Here is a 17,035-nt window from a genome sequence, read left to right as displayed (position 1 = left end):
ATAAACAGTACCATGACTACTATTATTAAAAATGTAATCAAACAAAAATGTTGGTTATTTAAATGTAAAAACAGCTGTTGCTAAAGAATGGCTAGATTTGATATTAAGAGATGACACAGATATTCAAAAGCAGCCACAATGTAAATAAATGCACAAGTTAATAAATAAATACATCTAATAAAAAATACATCTAAGAGTCACCTGCTTGTAAATTTTTGCGCCCTGTTGATTTTGCCACTTAACAGTTTGTGTAGATAGAAAAAAAACCTGGCATGTTTTTTTTTTCAGATCTTCTAGCCTGCTTCACTTTATCTTATAGGTTCTATTTAAGTGGTTTCTTGATTCAAAAGGTCCGGTTGACTGTAGCTAGTGAGGGGTGGGAGAGAGACAGGGTCACGCAGCTTTTTTTCCTTAATAAATTAAATTTGTATTTTAACATTTATTTAATTTTAAAATCTGCTTGGTGATCTAATATGTCTGTGTGTTACAAGCATGCAAAGGGGGGCAAATACTTTTTCAGAGGACTGTCTAAAGTGTTAATAGCTACCGCTTTCTCTCTGTTTTGGCTAGCTGTGCTGATATAGTATATTTCTTATACTCATCTGACTTATGTAATGCTATCCCATGCTACTATTGTGTTTGCTTTTCTTGTGGCTTTGTAAGCCTGACATTAGATTTTATAGAATTGGTTTTCTTTTTTCATTTCAGCCAGTGAGTCCTCTATTAAAAAAAAATCTATACTTTAAAACACAGGCAGCTCATGACAGTTTTCAAACTGCTACTAAGCCTCTGACACCTAAATCTTAAAGCCCAGCACTTACCCATCCTTGATTGTGTCTCGGCGTATGTGGCACCTTGAACATCTGGGTTTGTTGGGTTCTTCCAAATAACCACATGATCAGAAGAGTCAGGTGGTAAAAGAGAAAAATGGCAAAATGTGTTATATTTGGCTTTCGCTCCTGTTCACACAAACACTAAACAATGTAGTGATCTAACAGAGTGGAGGTTGTTCACCACGATGCTCTGTAAAATGACTTTAGGTACCCCACGTGTGGGTGACTCTGTCACGTTCAGCATACATCACCGGGTAGAGTCCTTGTCCTTGACAGCTAGCCGACAGCCTCATGACGGTAGATCAACAAGAAAAAGAGAGGAGAAGAGGAGGTGGTAGAGGAAGAGGAGAGGACACGGAAAACTGCTGACAAGGCTACCTCGCTCTGCTGTCACCTCGCTCCGTGTAATGAGAGACGGGGATGACGAGGAAAGTGAGTGGGAGTGAAGGGCCGTGGTTTAGTTTTGAGAATGAGCTGGAAGGAATAGTGAGATTTAATGATGTAGGTACTTGTTTCCAGAGAGATAATATCTTATTTGAATGGGCTTTGCTTTTCCATTTCACTTGTCTGTGATCAGTATAGAAAATATTGAGCAGCTGGGTAAGATAAGACTTTATGTGAAAGATGTATGAGCTTAAAATTGGCTTTTGTCGTTCCCCATTAATTTATAATATGTGAACCACCTTCAGACCATTCATTGCTGATGAAAGGAAATGAAAGAAGGCAACATTTAGTCATGCTTTTGTGCACAATGCAGCTGTTACCATGACTTCAGTGATGCTCTTTATTTATTTATTTGATTTATTTTTGGTGGCAAGGGGGAAGGGTGGGGGTTGAGTCATCTTTGCAGTGTTCATGTCAGACTGTCATACCCTGTCAGTTCTAGCTTTGCTTGGAAGAGGTGATGGGTGGTCATCATGCGTTACTTCAGACCAGTGGTGCCAGTCTACACAGATTTTCCCTTTTTATCAAGATATGGTTTAATAGACCTCAAATAAAAGGACAAATACAAAGCTGAAAAAAGTGCTACTGACTCATAGGTGGCGCTAATGTGGCTTGAGTCTTTAATGTTCCAGGCATTGTTAGTATGTGGAGAGTCTGCAGCAGATCAGACCTTTCCTTTTCATTGAACTCTTTCAGCCCACCTGGTCATAAAACGCATCATTAGTTTGTTTCTCTAGGAGCCTGCTAAGCCCATTTTGACATAGACCTGCTTTGACATTACCAATCAGTCTGGCCACTCAGTAACAGCCCACATCATCTCCAAAGAAGACCATAGCTGGAGAAAAGAATAATTGTGAAAGCCCACACTGACATAGAGTGACTCCCATTCTGGTTTTTAAAAGAATCTTCACATTTCACTGAGATGTAATTGAATTTTGCCCAGTTCTTATCATCCTGGTGAGGGGATAGCATCTTGCCACTTTCTGTGGAGTCAATGGAAACATAAGATTGGCCACAGCTGGAGTTTCCTTTTTTTCCACCCTGGAATAACCAGAGTGAAACATTTTTTTTCACCATTCCTTTAAAAGCAATTTCACCGATGAGGAGATATTGAAGTATGAGTGTGTGAGAAAAGTGACAGATAATGGAGAACGTGGCATGGAGCGAATGGTGTGCCTGATGCTAGACCATGCCTCTCCTGCCTCGGCTCCATTGTTGCAATATATGACCTCTTCACTAAATTTTTTTTCCTTTTCGGAACACCAAGTGCTGGTGACAAATAAACCCAGTAAGAAGGAAATTAAATAACTTGACACTGAAACTCTGGGAATATAATCTTCTCTAGAAAAACTGATGTTAGTTGTTCACTGAAACAGTTTAAAATGACCTCAGTTGAAGGCAGCAGTGTGACCTTGAACATTTAATCAGTTGCGGTAAGAGCAAGTGTACAGTTCAGAAAGTGCTTTGACATTATGGGGTATAATATGATACTATAATAATATCGTATAATACTCATGTTACTTTTCTGTCTTTTATGTTAAGCACTTGGTATACCGCTGGTTTTTAAATGTGCTCTATAAATAAAGATTGTATTGTATTGTATACATAGTGTGTGTGATACAATGAACAAGGTGCATGTTTGTGTCATGTGTATATCCATGTGTATATATTTGGCTTTATCAACTATTTGGTTGTACTGACTTGAGTCTGTGTATAGGTATGCCCACTTTTGTGTTTTATTAGACATAGACTTGTGCCTTTATCTCTTTATCTCTGCATACAACAAGCAGATCATCCTGTATGTACAGGACAGCTTTCACCTTGTGTGTGTTGGGTAGTCCACCAATGTGTTGACAATTCTCTTTAACATTCTGTATTTGCCTTTTCTACACTTATGGTAAATGAAAGTAAGTCCACTTTCAAGTCCAAGGTTTTACATACTGTATAAGTACAGAACAAAAAGACCAGGTTCTAAAATGATCCAAACCTCAGTTGAACAACGGGGTTTGGGACGTACGCTCCTGGGAAATTTTTAACTGTCTTGAGTGTTTTCCAGTTGTGAAAAATCTTTCACACTGTAGAATGATGGAAACTTCAAATTGTTTGGAAATAGACCTTTAATCATCCCCAGACTGATGGGTAGCAACAGCTGCTTCTTTAAGAGAATTGCTCTTGTCTTTCCTCCTTGGCATTGTGTTAACACACCTGAGTGCTCCAGACCAGCAACCTGTAAAATGGGATGTTAAACTTTAGAATTAAGAGAAGGTGTACTTTCTTTAAACCATGACTGCATATTTAGCATTGAAGCAAAAGTGTTTAATTTGGAACTGTATGACTTTTATTATTACTGAAAAATATCACAGCCAGCTGCTACCAAAATAAATGCCTTAAATCCAACAGATGTAATCCCCCGTTGGCTGACTTTGAGCAGCATCATTAGCATAATGATAAATCTACTAACAAAAAAGCAGATTGCTTAAAGCTCCAACTTTACTGTTTTAGCTTCTTCTCACTGCTCTCATCTGTCATTTTGCAGGTCTTATACCCTCAGTAGATGCTACCTGTCCAGCATCAACTGAACGTCTGTCAAACTTAGTGGCTAGCTATGAATAGTTGCACTTCCCTTAACTGATGTTGGAGAGCAACACAAAGCTAAAAAGTGATTGAATATTAGACTTGGATGGGTGATAGCAAGCAATCATCAGTGAGTTTCATAAGACTGTGTTGTGTCAACAGTTACTGCTAATACAATAAAACAAAATAAAAATATTGCCAGACCAACTAAGCTAAAAAGATCTCCAACTCCTCCCTCTTGGTCCTCGGTCAAGCCACTGAGCCTCAAGTTGCTCCATTGGTATTGGTGTGAGTCTAATTAGATCTATGCGCAGCAGATGCTTTGTAGTAATTGCTGGACTATGGTGGCCAACATTACACAATGCTACTTCTATAGAAAATGTTCATTTTAGAATTATTTAAAATCAATGTATTTGAAAAGAGTAAACGTGCTGAATGCATGCATGCATTTTCTCTTTTTACTGTGATATCTGTCATGTAGCATATTTTTCTGATGAATTATTCTGATATTTTTTAAGGGGAAAAATGATTGGGAGCTGCAAATTTTAATGTCAGTTCCTGGCTTGGGCCTTTCATCTACAGCATTTTCACCCAGTATACCTTCATCTCTGTCTCCACTGGTCCATATTCTACAGTATATCAGTGCAGTTGAGCCTCCATTTCAGTACCTCAGTCTGCCTTTCATCCTTTTTGTCTAAATTATTCTGGAAATTTGTGTATTTTCATCCCCCGTACTCTTCTGTTCTCTGTTAGGCTGTAATCTCTTAGACAATCAGTTTCAGCACTGTATTGATAATCCTCTCAGAACTCATCTTTATTCTTCATACAACAAAGTTATTTTTAACCATTGGGGAAATTTCTCACTCACTCACTATTTTTCTCTGTATTAATATTTCGATTGAGCAGTTTCATTTTCATTCCTCATGACACGTGCATGAGCCTCTCAGTAACATTGGTGACTCAGTCTAAATAATGCCTGATAAGGCTTCATCCTCTGACTCTCCTATTCTGCTATAACGTATAGTTAACAACTGCTGTCGAAAAACTAAAAACACTTCCAGATTATCAAAAAAAAAAAGAAAAAGAAAAAAGATAGCGCCCAAATTACCAATACACTTTAGCGAATTCTGATATATTGGATGGCCCTAAAACTACCTCCAGAATCACGTAATATTCAAGAAACACAGCTCTAATACATACAGCTTTGCAGAATACACTAAATAATAAATAATAAAGTATTGCCTCAGGTTGCACACACATGTTCCCACTGCTTGAGGAAGATTGTACATTCACATTCAACTCCATAACCTGCTCTAAATCCTGGCCAATTTTTTCCTCATCATTGTGTCCTTGACCAAGGCACTGGCTGATATCAGGAGCTAGTTCTGCAGCTGCCCACCATTTCTAATATTTAGAACAGGTTAAATTAATATCATGAATTTCTCTAAGGAGGAAAGCCATCCTTGTCCTACACAATGTAATGGAAACAAATGGACTACTCTAAATGTAACTTAGATTTAGTTAACCTTTAAACATCCACCAAGGTTAGAAGTAATGTTAGTAATTCATATTCTTGAACCAATGAACTGTTTTGCTGAAATGCACTTGATTTGATAGGTACCATCTTTTACTTCCTGATTATTTGAGTGAGGCTATATTTTTCTCAAGATAAAAAAAACAAAATAGACAATAAGGCAGAGGTGGGACCAAGTCATTGTTTTGCAAGTCTCAAGTAAGTCTCAAGTCTTTATCCTCAAGTCTCAAGTCAAGTCTCAAGTAATGTCAGGCAAGTCAGAGTCGAGTCTCAAGTCACTGGTGTAAAAGTCCAAGTAAAGTCACAAGTCTGAAATTTTGAATTTCAAGTCCTTTCGAGTCTTTAAAAAAAAACAACGAAAAAAGCATGTTGCAGTTATATGCTAAATGTAAATATTAGACCATGTAATTTTTAAATCTGTGTTTTTCTCAACACATGACAAAATAGTGAACTTAGAAAACACACAAATTGTGAAATTGCACCTCTTTAAAATGCAGCTCAATTAAACCTAGCTCCAAGAATAATTTTCACCGACGGTTCTGAGATAAGCTGCATGTTATTCTTGGATGCGCTTGTAGGACCGGCTTTAAAATCGCATGACAAAAATATCATACATAAATAAATGATATATTTTTTTAAAATATCATTTAAAAAAAAAACTGCATCACCAACGTAGCCTGGAAAACATTTGCTAGTTAGATGAAGTCAGCTATCTCATCGTAGCATATTTATATGCATATTTATAATCATACGCTTCTTGGAGTGAGTGCATACACTCATGAAGTTTAGTAACTTCAGGTCACTGCAACAAGCCCAGGTACAGTTTACCGACGGATGGGTGCAGGACCTTGAAATGCACCGTGTAGAAAGTAAAGACCATCGTACGTATCATAAGTTTACCAGTCTCACAAATCGTCGTCATAAATACACATTCGTTAACCGTTTATTAATAGGACCTTTGAGCTCAATGGTAATTAATTAGCAGTGGAAATAATTTCTGGTAGCATCACAGAAATGTAGCAGTGACAATAATATTGTATGCTGTAATCCAGGGACGTGCAGAGGGGGGGGCTAGAGGGGCTTGAGCACCCGCCCCTTTCCTGATGAGTGCCCAAAGTGCCCTTTTGTTGAGGCAACTTTTAAAAAATTTTTATTTATTTATTATTTTTTTTATGTGTGTGTGCATGCGGAGTCCTGTCTGTGCCCCTCAACAATAATATTTAACTATTAATCATAGTTTTGCTAAATAAAAGGATCTGGCTTGCATCAGTCACATGATCACATTAACCAATGATCACCCTCGACGGCAGAACGCGCTGGTTACGAGCCGGGAACGAGCTCACAAAGAGCACGCGCATTTTTTGCGGTCCGGAGCTGTAGGAGAAACACAAGTTAACTCAGAGACACAGACTGATGCGACAAACCCAGTAAGTAGGTGTACAGCGCACACTGTAGTGTGTAGCACACAGGAGTATTAGCTTATTACGTACACGTTGGTAAGCTGTCTTGTTGCAACTGACGAACTGAAACAAACGAGCGTGCTGTGTGTGCAACAGCGCGACAAACATTACCTGTCCTTTTATTAACTGCACAAGTAGTGCTGGTCACAGCTGCTGGCTACCTGTGTAAGGCTGTCATGGGTCTGTAGCTCTGTCACCGTTTTAGGGAACATATTTAGTTTTAAAGTAAGTTTCTGGGCATTTCCTGCCTTTCTGGAGGGATTATATTTCACTAAAAAACGATCTAATATGCATGTCCACATAATAATAATTATAATTATAATATATTAAAAAACACACGCTGTATTTTAAAGAACATACATTAAGAAGCAGATTATATTAGATTTATATTTTAAATAAGACAAAAGATTGTATCTCTACAGTTTAAAAATGTAATAAGCTTTGCCCTGCACAGAGTGGATAGTGAAACAAATGGAATCATCATAAATACATTATTTCATATTTATTACTTCCCCCTCCTCATTGCTTTATTATTGTAGCTCTAGTAATAAATAATAATGTAAGGATGCCCATAGTATATACAGTATTCTGAAGAAGGTCTAAAATGTCACTGTGCGTGCATGTGTGTGTTTTATGTATATAGATTTTTTTAAATTATTACTCATGATATAACATTGTGCAGACATGGCTGGTAAGGACATGAGGAGGAAACAGTAGGAGCTGTATGAGGCTACTAAAGGCAGGGCTATAACATTTTTCTGTCATCATTTTATTATAGATTAAGTGCAAGAGTTGTTAGGTGTGGATAATTCAATTATAGTTTATTGCAATAGCAAGTTGTGCCTTGTTCTCAGATAGACAGCAAGTGGAGAGTGATATATGAAATGATGGGAAGGAAGGAAGAAGAGAAGCAAAGAGTGATTCACAGGCAGAGCCGAGTTTATGTCACAGTTTTTCATTGCCTTATGGTTCCAAGCGCTGTCACCAATCTTTGCATTTTGTTATTATCTCATGACACTTGTTTAATCAGCTACCATCTCTCCTGTGGACTTTTTAATGTCTACAGTCTCAGATCAACACAGCCCTGCCCTTCCCATATTAGATTCTTGATGAATGTGTGTTGTTGTTATTCAGCATGGTTCAATGTGCCCCTTTTTAACTTTGAGCACCCGCCCCTTTAAACCTCTCTGCACGTCCCTGCTGTAATCGTACTGGACAATTAGTGATACAAAACAACTGTTTTACCCTGTGAATAAAAGTATATGTTTTTGTCAATGTACCATAATAACAGAAGCGAAACACAATATTGTGTCAGGACAATTCACTATTTATGCACAATAAACAAAGGAGCATAGTGCGACAATTTCTGTTCAGCGCCAGACTTGCTTGTAACCTATATCACCAATTATGTTAAGAAAATGACGTATTAACTACTAAAAAACACTGACCTTCGTGTAAATGCTTGGAGCAGACTAACCTGTGAGCTGGAGTGTTCTGGGACGTTATAATTGGTCTTTGAATGGCTGCAATCCAGTCGCCTCTTTGTTACTTCGGAAACATGGCTCGAACAATTTCTCTTCAACGACGTAATCCGATAACAACCGATCTCTTTACCCGTCGGCTTCCGGTGGCTGTCATGCGACCGGCTATTGCAGTTAATAATACAACGGCTTCTTGACATTTTTGTGTTTCTTTTTATCGCTGTGTGACTGATTTCAATTGAAAGCCTGCGTGCGCTAGTACCGCTTGCCACGAGTTCCCAGAATCCTTTGCGGTTCTACCCGTGAATGACGTCACATTTTCAATCTCTATATAATATGCATGTTAAATTTTATATTTGGGGTAAAATATCAAGTCTTTTCAAGTAAACCGGTTCAAGTCCAATTCAAGTCCCAAGTCATTGGTGTAAAAGTCCAAGTCAAGTCACAAGTCTTAGAACATTTTTTCAAGTCAAGTCTAAAGTCATAAAATTAATGACTCGAGTCTGACTCGAGTCCAAGTCATGTGACTCGAGTCCACACCTCTGCAATAAGGCATCTGTAGCATTATGATAATGCTAAACTAGCAAACAACAGAGTGGCAGACAGTTGGGAGTAGTCCACTAAAGCAGCGGTCCCCAACCTTTTTTGGGCCACGGACCGGTTTAATGTCAGACAGTATTTTCACGGACCGGCCTTTAAGGTGTCGCGGATATAAAACAACAAAATAAAATGATACCACCATGACAAAAACTGCGATATTTTGTAAATATAATAATAAACATGAATTCATTGTGTAATTGTGTAACTTTATTAGCAGCGACCTCCTGAAAATGGGCCAACAACATTGAAAGTAACATCCTCCTTTCTGCCCCTTAATCCTCTCTGGTCGCTATGGTAACGCGTAAATATTTCTTTCAAAATAAGACACACAAATACAACATGGGAAAAGACCGAGTTAACGATAAAAACCCTGAAAACCATCAATTTCACACCCAAGCCTCAACTCTCGCGGCCCGGTGCCAAGCGACACACGGACCGGTAACAGTTGTGACTGCTGCACTAATTTAGGATAAATACAGTCATGTTACAAGGAATGTATACACCTTGGGCATGGTGGTGGAGGGATGATTTGGGCTTCTTTTGCAGTCACAGGACATGGAAAACATGCAGTCACTGAATCAGCCATCAAATCCTGTATACAAAATAATTTTAGACTCAAAACTAGGGCTGTCTGTTTGACGGCTAAAGCTTGGCCCAAATTAGGTCATGCAACAGGAAAATGATCCCAAGCACAGCAGCTAATCTACAACAGAAAAGAAAAAGAAAATCAATTTGTGGCAACAGCCACAAATTGGACCATAAGAGAGCTGTGTATAAAGATTATCCACAAATCTTGATGAGCTGTAGCAACGTTGTAAAGAAGAGTGGGACAAAATTCCTCCACTTGAAGTCTGAGACTGATAAAGTCATTATTTCAACTTACTTTAAGTTGTTGCTGTAAAAAGTGGACTGTACTTAATTTCCCAAATTACTTCTGCATTGCGGCGTAACTTAAAATAAATATTGATAGTTTAATACATAATACATTAGAACTGAAAGAGGGTGAAGTTTCTTTTTAATACGACTGTAGATTTAAGCTGTACTAGTAAATACTAGAAGTATTGCTGGAGTGATATAGTTGGGCCTATTGGTAATTGTGGGTGTCTGTCTGCTGAGATTATGTTTCCAGTAGCTGGACTACACATGTAATCAGTAAGTCACTCACGTCAATATTTTGTATAAAACCACTTAGACTGAAGTCTGTTCTGAGCAGTTTCAGGTAACCTAGACTTTTTTTTAGTGAAGAACCAAATGCATCTGACTTTTCTCCTCTTGACTATTGATTGATTGACTATAAATTATTAGCACAAAAAGCTGTTTGCTAAAGAAATTCTGATTTGCACCCTTGAAAGCCTAACCTTTAATTCTCCAAATAACACTTCGAGCTCAACCAGAAAATCAAAACATACATGAATACTTTAATCAGGGTAGTCTTAAATTTATATTTATATTATATTTGCCAGTATAGTATCTCTCTGTTCACTCGCCCACATGACATAAAGTAGCTCCCAGGAGATTCAGGATCATGGTGAGTGATGTGGGTGGCTCGCCTTCTTTGATTTAATAAGTACATGAGTAATAAAATACTCAGTAAAAAAAACGTGTGGTTCATAACAGTTCAGGGTTCATTCTTTCTTCAAAAGTTGAATATTTGCTTGCTGTAAAGGGAATCTCAGTGGTGACAAATATTGTTACTCACCAATGACTGTGCACCATGTGAAAAGAGGATGGACTTTTTACGTGGTGTTTTTGTGGTATTCATTTAGACCGGGTTGGGGGGGATAATTGAATCATGATCTATACATCATTTCATGTTCCTTCATTCCATCCCTTTTCACTCTGATGCATTTTCCACAAATATGCTCACACAGCTGTGAATAATTGCAGAAAATGTACATCTGTCTTCAAACTGCAGTACAGCACTGACTCACAGCTAAAACTTACAGTTAACTTACCTTGACATTTCACATCAGTGGCTTTTTCAGCTCTTTTGTTCCAGTTTCACATCAGCATACAGACAACATGTAACTGAGTTTGTCAAACTCAGGTTGACACCCAGCGCTTTGATCATAACCATGTGATGAATTACAATGAAACAAGTACCATGCTTGCTGAATAATCATATTTCTTTATTGTCAGTAGAGTTGCAAGGTAGTAGAAAGAGGCCAGCATATTACAACTACTACAGTTATCATATTAGTTCATAAGCACCTTTGTCTAATAATTTGAAAGGTGAAACATTTCAGATTCACTTGGACAACAGGCAGTGTGAGACATGTGATTTAGTCCCATTCTCTTAAGCACAAGAGCTTGCATGTCTATGAAGTTTAGTTTAATATATATTTTCAACAGTTCTCAGACTTTTTTTCCATATTAACACCAAACAAGCATTTTCCAAGTTTCTCTTGTTACTGTAAATATCGTGAATATGCTATTGTGTGATCCTTGAAGTGTTCAGTTTCAAGTGTTCTGTGTCGCTAAAGAGAGCCAAGTTCAAATACAAATTCCTGCATGGGGAATCTGCCTTAGGATGTTTTCTAATATGTGACAAAGGAAAAGAGCCAAAAACAGGAAAAACACTCTTATTTCCCCCTGACAGGCCACATAATAGGCAATTAGTTTGTGAAATCGTCTGAGTGGGGGGGACGGGCTCAATTGTTTGTTCCTCTTGCAACGAGGCGAAGCAGCCGCTGAATCTTTCTCCGGGCATTGTAGTTCTTGACCGCACCCCCTTTTCTCTGTGCCTTTCTGTCAGGCATCCATAAAAAGCTGCTTTTGCAGTGGACACACTGTAAATGTTTATCAGATTTTCAGGATTTTTATGACATGGACTGCAGGGTGGACATGATGCACATGCTCACGGGAAGCTAGTAAATCCATTTACGAGAAATGTGGTGTTACATTTGTGTGTGAAGGTAGTTTCAAGCACTTGGCTGCGGTCAGTGTGTTAGTAACAAGTACTAAATGACGTTTGCGATGCATGACTCAAAATCTTCAGGGTAACATAACCTGGACGTCCAAGAGACTTAATCATAAGTCTTTTGATTTTAGGCTTCCAAACAGACTTGACAGCAGTGAGTCATGGCTTCACATAGACTTTAGCCTTTTTAAACCAACTTGTGCTGCCAATCTGCCCTTCTTTTTCCAGACAATATATCTGCATCTAAACATTTTCTAACACATGTAGGGAAAAATGCATATCTCTGCATAAAGCAGCAAATACACATGAAATCATCACATCATAGTAACGGCGACTGGCTTACTTTGATTTGATTGATGTAATTACAATCAAAATTGTGATTGTAATTGCACCACAGTAGCAAGATTTAAAGAATGGATGTTTACAACCATCACTCTAGGAATGTCAATCACTTTCTCTGTGTCACTGATTGAAATATGTACAACGTCTAAATGGAATACAATTACATTTTGTACAAACATTCATTATTTGATGATTTCTAGAATTTTCCTCCAGCTCTCCTGTTGAAGTTGAAAGCTGCAGGACGATTGAAACGTTTTCATGAATATAGTATGGTTTGCTGTAATTAGTATAAGTCCATCATACACTGAAACTAATGCATTGAGCAAATTCTCCATATTCACAAGGCAAATTGTTAATGTAGGAACATTTTTTTTCTAGATTGAAGGGTTGACACCAGTTTTATAGGGGACATTTTATGACACTGAATGATGGTGTATGTCGTTTTCCATCCTTGAAGTCCTGCCCATGATTCCTGAGCTGTGTATATAACTATATATTACTGCAGTGTGTCTACCGTATATCTACGATGCAATTTCCACTGCCGCTCTCTCTCTTTCTGTCTCCGCATTGCTTGCTGTCTTTCTCGCTTTTACCCACAACCTGGGGCAACAGCTTTTGAAGAGATTCAATTTGAAATACTGGCTTGCATATTTCACGAGCCCATCCTGTTTTTATACCCTGTACTCTGTTGTTGCTGGGAAGATGTTTCATTGACATTGCATTGGAATGCCTGTGGTTACTGGTCTCTGTATGTACTTGCATACTGTATGTGCTACTAGTTTGTTCCTTCAACCTTCTGGGGTGAGTATCCTCTTGTTTACTCTTGAAATTCAACACGATAAAGAAAACTCTGGCTTTTTTCTCTTTATAGCAGGAGGCAACGCGCTGTTTGTGTTGCAACTCTTTTTGCATTCTTACCTCAACCTGCAAAACCTGTGATACAAATCGTTGGCCCTTAGCAAAAGACCCAAGAGCCTGTGTGGGATTTTAACAAGAGCCAAAGGGCCATTCTTTGCTTTCGGAGACACAAACTGGTTGGCATTGATCTTAGTCGTCTGCTTATTCTGCTTGCTCAGAATGTAGGGATCAAATGTTTTCCTCTTTCATGCTAAACAGTTGTATTTATGAGCTCTGTCCTTCCACCCAAGTGAGCACAGTATTGACTGGCATCTACATAATCAATCAATTCAAGATTGATCACAGCACAAAGAAGGGTGATGCCCCACACCATGCATCACTGCATGTCCACTGAAGGTGAATTGCATAGGGTAGGTTTCATCAGCCATTTAAAAACAGCCTTTTTTGGTGAAGAGAAGATTTTACTGCATCTTATAACAATTTTAACAACATCTTGTAGAAAATGAATTCAAAATGAGCTTTTCTGTTAAGAAAAGAAAAGAAAAAATAAAAGGAAGAAAAAACAATACAGATACTCTTTAACCATGTGAGTCATCTGTGGCTATCTCATGATTTAACCATGTCATGTCTATATTTGTAATCCATCCTACACTGAAGCCTCTCTCACAAGAATGGACAAGAAAGTGCTGCCAGCTTTCTGTAAATTACACAATATGCAGAAAGCATAAAAAATGATTTCTCTGTCCCTCTCCGGACTTTTTTTCTCCTTTGAAACAAGAGGGTGGCTCGCACTGATGGCGCTGCAGACGTGTGTGTGTGGGCAGCTGATAAATGTCTCCAGTTGACCTTGATGATTGAAAACAAAGACTGAAAGACAAGATATATGGCTCTGAAGAGAGACCAGATGGATGTCTTTAACTCCAGAGAGAAAATGCAGTATTTATGTTTTTTGTAACTCTCTAAACTTGTATATTGCACACAGTATGAATAATAGGAAAGTAGTCCGGCATTAAACGACAAAACAAAACAGCATTTATACTAAAAAAATGGTTTGGTGTAAATACTGCAAAAACCAAATATAAAAAATCAGTCCACACTTTCAGACACTTCCAGATCATCTGAGATTCCTCTGCACTGCACCCAAAGAATGATTTCTTGACTTCTGTCAACCTCACTCATCAACAACCACATTAAAGTTTCATAGCCCAATACACTTGCATCATCAATTTTATCGTACAAACAATAAAAATGTACACACTAACTAACTAACTAACTAACTGATACAGTTCATGGAGTTATCTTTAAAATGGAGTGCTATCTGTCATGGAAGGAATCAGATATGACTTTCTACTGCATCCAAGTATTCCTGATAGGAACTTGAAACATCTGCTAAGCATACGGGACTTTGGGCTCAAATACACACCATTAAATTTTATACGACCATGAAATTTAACAGCTTTGATCATTGCGGTTTAAATTTGTCAGTGTTAACATACTAAGATGACAAACATGGTAAAAATTATTGAGGTTTCTTGTGTTATTCAATGCATAAATTACTTAAGCGTCATCCTTCCATCCTCCAAATACTCACTTAAGTACTCGTCTAGAAAAGGAGGTTTGCTGTCAAAGTAAAGTTCTCCAGCCAACGTGTTTCAAAAGGTGTAACTTTTTGTTTGAACGCAAAAAATATTAGCTTGAGTGTTTGAAGACCATACATTCAAGCTATGACTACAGAAATATGCTAGCAGTTGGGTCATTAATAATACAATGAAATAACAGGGAGCTTTTTGTCCACTGGTTGGAGAATACACAATTTTTTGCTAGCAACAGCCATTTGCCTGATGGTCACAGACCAGTCTCTAGGTCTGTGAATAAATGGGGCTTTATTCACTTGTCACACATGGAAAATTGCTGATGCATCTTAAAGGGTTAGTGATCGTGTGTCTGCAAAACTTAAGTATCTGTTAAACCTGCATGTTAACATCATTGTTAGCATTGTAGCGACTTTATATTGCCATTTAGGTTTTTGGAGTTAAAGTCTCAAAAAGCCAGCATAAGTTGGTCAAATTCCAAATGTACATTGATATATTTAGAAATTTCTTAAAACTAATGGAAATGACTTACTTTAGAGTCAGCATTTAACTCAAAATCTTCAAATGTCCTTAAATAATAAGCCTCTATGGGTTTAGCTTACATTCCCAGTAAACTTTCATAGTAAAGTTAGTGCAACTTGTCTTTAACTTTTATATATAAAGCATTTGACATGGGTCCATTACAGTCATAAAGTTTAAGTGAGCTATGCACCCTCAAAATCTGCCCCATTTTTCTCATTTCCAATGCAATATACATCTCATAACTGCACCATAATGCCAGCAGACAGATCATTCCCTGTACTCACACTGTACTCACACTCAAGGTCTCCCACTTATAGCCCTGAGCAGTCACATCAGCATATGGCATTTTAAAAGTGGCACACTGAGTAAAAATCAGTGGAACGTCCCCTGTTGAAGCATTGTGAATGTTCATGGTTGGCAAGGGGTTAGGTCATAGATTAATGATGAAAAAGGCGGAAATGTGTCATGCCGTTTGTTTTTTTGTTTTCTTTTTTACTAAGGGTGAAGAAAAATGATTAATCTTGACCTGGTGATTAGAGAGGACCTGGGCCTTTGCTGCTAATTGGCTGAAAGCTGACATTGTGCATTTTAATAGCTGTTGTTTCTTTATCTGGGCTTAGTGCCTCTAAACAGTTTCAGAAACACTTCAGAAACTTTTTCTTTCCGTCAGTGTGAGACTGAGGTCAGTTGGCTGCAATGCAGCATATTTCTTTGGCTTAAGTGTGCAGCACAATAACCTGGAAAACGTAAGAAAATCAGTTTTTCCTCAGCTTTTCCTCAGTGCCCTCCTGTTCAGCTTCAAGTCTCTTTTGTACATATGACACTAAGTCATGCATTCCCTGTTTGCAGCGACTGTGATGAATTTCAAATACACTTGAGCAAATTTGCTCCATACATCATCCTCACCATGCATTCGAAGGGAGAAATATGCTTATTTATGCAGAGGCTTCTGCTCTTCAGCCTGCCCTTGTTTTCTGCCTGATGAACTGATTAATTCTCTGGGAGCAGTATGAGAAACATAGGGTAGGCACTGAGTGAAGAGGAATTCAGCAGAGGTGACAAGGGAATTCATTTCTGTTTAATTTAAGGAATGATTTAAGTACAAAGAAAATTAAGCCAAAAATAAAATGCTTGCTAACTGACAATACACATGTTCAGTGCAAGCCGCTCTTCTAAATTCAAGCAACCATAACTTAGCTTCTTCTTCGGGGATGTTATTTGCTGTGACTTCTGCTGATGTGGTTTTGTTCACATAATGCCCTCTTCAGCAACTCCTTGGCTGCAGTCCACCAGAGGATAGACCCTTTGAACCCCAATGGTCACACAGTCCAATAACTCATCTCTCCTGCTGCACACCTCTGTGGGGATGATGCAGCAAAAGCTCTGCGGTCAAGGTTAATGATCAAGTAAAACTAGCATGAGGCAACTGAGTTCACAGCGGGAACATAATCAGTGCATCGCTTATTTAAAGAATGTTGTCACTGATGTCATCGTCTGTCCAAATAACATTAACTTTCTTTGACCCTCCTGAACCCCAGTTTTTACAGTGAAAATGTGCTTATGGTGCACTTTTCTAGTTGAATAAATCTTGAAAAATAAAGTAACCCAAGCATTAACATCAATCTATTAAGGCCCCCACGCCTTCTAACCACCCACCATTACAGTGGAAACTTTAATCCAAATGAAACAGTCCCTGTAATGGATAATCTCCACAGAACTGACTGGTATAGCTTATTTCTGAATTCGAGTTTCCTTTCATTGTTCCTAAACTTGTAATAGGTTTACATTTCTTCATATTTGCTTTCTTGCCAAGAGTCAACTGTAACAATTTACTGTAAAGCTTTCTTCACGAATGCAGTTGAATACTGTAAATCA

General features: G+C 38.1%; 1 protein-coding gene across 3 annotated transcripts in view; it reads left to right on the top strand.

The window, feature by feature from the left end:
- The window catches only part of iqsec3a (IQ motif and Sec7 domain ArfGEF 3a), a 121,436-nt gene that overhangs the window by 39,695 nt on the left and 64,706 nt on the right, over positions 1–17,035 (top strand). Inside the window, exon 1 of one of the 3 annotated variants that reach the window (XM_082510333.1) lies at positions 6,715–6,812. The exons of the other annotated variants lie outside the window; for them this stretch is intronic. Within the exon in view, the coding sequence (XP_082366459.1) occupies positions 6,799–6,812 (14 nt within the window). The 5' untranslated portion in view covers positions 6,715–6,798. Of the gene's footprint in view, positions 1–6,714; positions 6,813–17,035 lie in introns of those variants that run through there. 3 annotated transcript variants of the gene reach the window in all.

This window comes from Aulonocara stuartgranti (assembly GCF_965226115.1).
Source record: "Aulonocara stuartgranti genome assembly, chromosome: 17".
Classification (NCBI taxonomy): Eukaryota; Metazoa; Chordata; class Actinopteri; order Cichliformes; family Cichlidae; genus Aulonocara; species Aulonocara stuartgranti.
Note: the sequence above shows the minus strand (reverse complement) of the source record. Positions and strands in the feature narration are given on the sequence as shown.